Source organism: Phragmites australis, chromosome 18 (assembly GCF_958298935.1).
Source record: "Phragmites australis chromosome 18, lpPhrAust1.1, whole genome shotgun sequence".
Classification (NCBI taxonomy): Eukaryota; Viridiplantae; Streptophyta; class Magnoliopsida; order Poales; family Poaceae; genus Phragmites; species Phragmites australis.
In genome coordinates, this window is record NC_084938.1 from 19,598,065 (window position 1) to 19,601,293 (window position 3,229).

Sequence of the window (3,229 nt, forward strand, 5' to 3'; positions counted from 1 at the left end):
ATCTGCGCGTCACAGTAGACGTGGTGCTACAGTAACTTCTTCAATGGGCTGGACATGACAAACCATATATCAAATAGGCAAAATGGGATTACTGAAAACGACTTCCACTCCATCTATAGCTGCACCAGCACTGAATACTTTGCTAAAAGCAACTCCGACTCCAATTATAGCTGCTCACCAGAATAGCAGTCACAGAAACTTGGCATGATGAAATCCTCATTTCGATGCATTTTTAGGCATTACAAGTTAATAATCGTATCGGATGCACCAAACTACTAAATCAAAGCATACCAAAGGGATCTCTATTCCTCTCTAGTGTACCAAATCAACAAATTACTGATCTTTTTTTTAGATCCCAGATGACTGATCTTGAAGACATAAATTACCACTATATTTACTGGAAACTTCCTAGAAGTCCAAATGACTTTAAGACGGTTCCTCTCTCAATCAAGCACCAGATCATAGCCTTGACCCATCTCACCCCCAGGGAAATTTAATCATTTATTCGCCTTACCACAACACCAACCTGGACTTGGTGTCACCGGTGGGGTCCAATCACCATGGAGTTATTGCGGTTTTTAATTCATGGGCCATGGCGAATTGGATCTCAGTGTTGAACTGACCCTCAACTGAAGACATGTGTCGGTTACTGTATTTTTACGTTCAGCGGATCAATAAGGAGCTGCTGTTCATCTACTTGTACCTCGTAAACCAAACTGAAGCAAAAACAACACAAGAGCATTTATGCCATGATAAGGCATGGAAAATTCAGCGCTCATACCCTCCCATCATGCTAATGATTTATTATAGCTGCAGCTTGTCTTCTTCTCTTCCTGCTCTGTTTATCCTTCAGCCCCTCTGCACTCAGCTGTCAGCTCTCGACTTCTGAGAGATAACACACCGCACTACTTTAATGGGGCGGTCACCATGCTGTGAGAAGATCGGCCTAAAGAAAGGCCCATGGTCGCCGGAGGAGGATCAGAAGCTGCTTGCCTACATTGAGGAGCATGGACACGGGAGCTGGCGAGCGTTGCCTGCAAAGGCAGGTGAGTACTGACAAACCTGAATTCCACCCTCTTGCAAAGGAATGAAGATCAAAAGGTATAGAAGTTAGTGAGAGTTCGACCAACCTCATGTAGGCTTGCAGAGGTGCGGCAAGAGTTGCAGATTGAGATGGACAAACTACCTTAGGCCGGACATCAAGAGGGGCAAGTTCAGCTTGCAGGAGGAGCAGACCATCATCCAGCTTCATGCTCTTCTTGGCAACAGGTGAGTAAGAATGAAGTTAATCAACTCCAGATTGTAAAGCAGTGATACCCTCAGAAGTGTTTAGAGCACTAGTGATCCTTCCGCTGAGACGCCATTGGTATATTCACTGACTTCTTTATACTAAGATAAAGTGCAGTGTCTGTTCTTTTCAGACTAATGTCTGCCATTTAATAACAATTAACAAAGCATATGCATCAATCCCTATCGCATCTGAAGGCAAAAACGAAAGACGTGTCAACGTATTTATATTGAATTTAGAAAGTGATGGTCCATTAATTAAGGGCTCTGTCTGAATTTTGGTATTTAAACCGATAAATATTGGCATTTTGTGTGCTACAATTTCAGCTTAATCGAATTATTCCTTTCCTAGCGCATTTTTTTTGTGTGCAGGCACCTGAGTGTCCCAATTTATTCTGCTCATGTATCAAGTTATGGAATGGCATTTGCACTCTTTAATTTGTCACCTCATCCCCCCTACCCTCAGTTTCTGTGCATTCATAATCCTCTTAACTTTTTTACTCCAACAAAGAATGTCGGCATGCCATTTCCAAACTTTCAAGTAGTCTTCTGTTGTGCACTGCGATAAATGAAAACATAATATTCATATATGTTCAAATCACAAGCTTGCTTCCTGTTAGGTGGTCGGCCATCGCAACACATCTACCGAAGCGCACAGACAACGAGATCAAGAACTACTGGAACACACACCTCAAGAAGAGGCTGACCAAGATGGGGATCGACCCTGTCACCCACAAAGCCACCGGTGGCACTCTCACCGGCACTGCAGACGACAAGTCAGTCAAGGTCGCGGCAAGCCTCAGCCACATGGCTCAGTGGGAGAGCGCCCGCCTGGAGGCCGAGGCACGGTTGGCTCGAGAATCGGAGATGAGAACAGCAGCTTCTACACCAACCACACTCCATGCAGAGCCAGTGAATCTCCATGCCTCCGCTGCTCCTCCATGCCTCGACGTGTTGCATGCATGGCAGGCGGCAAAGATAAACCTGGATTCACCCACCTCCACACTGACGTTTGCAGGGAGCAATTGTGGCATGCTGCCAACCCCCAGGACGAACAGACAAGAGATATCCGAAAGCAACTCTGCCGTCTCTGCGATGTGGCATCAGAGAAGCGATGAACTGGAGGGTGAAGAAAGCGACTGGCAGTTCCTCAGCAAGCAGCAAGTGCCAGGACTGGACGGCAAGGAGAGGGAAGACGTCTTCATAGTCTCTGAGGAACCATGGTTCACAGGAGTGGCTGGGGTTGGAACTGGCTTCACAGGCATGGTGCTTGATGGATCCAATGTGCATGACACATCGGAATGCTGGGTTGAGTCCAACAATGGGCAAACTAAGAACAGCACCCAAGGATCAGATGAGGCGGACAGGAATTATTGGAATGGCATCCTCGGCATGGTGAACCCGGAGCTGCCGCCCCAGTCGCCACCATTGCTCTAGAATAGAGTCCCTTCCAGCTCTTTTTTTATTTGAGCAAATCCATTGGATCATCCAAAGTCAAAAAGGAACAGAAAGAGCGCAACAAATAACTGCTACAACTGCTGCAACAGTTTGCAGTTTTTTCCCTCCATGTAAGTGAAAAGTGGAGCTATTATGTGGATGTAGTAAATAAATCATATTACTTTCTGTCAGTATCTTTTTATTGGTCTAGCACTAGAATTACTGTATGTTAGCGAGCAGGACCATAGCAGGGACAGGGACACTACAATTAATGACCCAAGGACTTTACAGTTGTTAAGCAGTACAGTTGTTCAACGCCCAAGTTGTCTTGTCTCCCTCTCTTTGGAATCCAACCCAGAATGCTTAAGCAGTACAGTTAAGATCAAATTACAGCCCTAGTAAGGTCCTATTGGATCTTTGCTTTTAAATAAAGGTAGAAAATCACTTTAATTCAAAAGTGAAATTTACAAGTTTTTTGAGTAAATAAGTCCACTTTAATATTTAT

At 44.9% G+C, this 3,229-nt stretch overlaps 1 protein-coding gene across 1 annotated transcript; it reads left to right on the plus strand.

Moving 5' to 3' along the window:
- The first annotated feature begins 686 nt into the window (after positions 1–686).
- Positions 687–2,997, plus strand: LOC133899108 (transcription factor MYB106-like). Its single transcript, XM_062340049.1, has 3 exons — positions 687–1,046; positions 1,140–1,269; positions 1,908–2,997. Exons 1-3 carry the CDS (start codon positions 914–916, stop codon positions 2,722–2,724), a joined length of 1,080 nt encoding a protein of 359 aa, XP_062196033.1. The 5' UTR covers positions 687–913; the 3' UTR covers positions 2,725–2,997.
- The last annotated feature ends 232 nt before the right edge of the window (positions 2,998–3,229 follow it).

Excerpts from the sequence above, each read along its gene's own strand:
- LOC133899108 (XM_062340049.1), top strand. The coding sequence starts at position 914 with ATGGGGCGGTCACCATGCTGTGAGAAGATCGGCCTAAAGAAAGGCCCA. Across the intron at positions 1,047-1,139 it reads AGCGTTGCCTGCAAAGGCAG|GCTTGCAGAGGTGCGGCAAG; the intron begins GTGAGTACTGAC and ends AACCTCATGTAG. Across the intron at positions 1,270-1,907 it reads CATGCTCTTCTTGGCAACAG|GTGGTCGGCCATCGCAACAC; the intron begins GTGAGTAAGAAT and ends GCTTCCTGTTAG.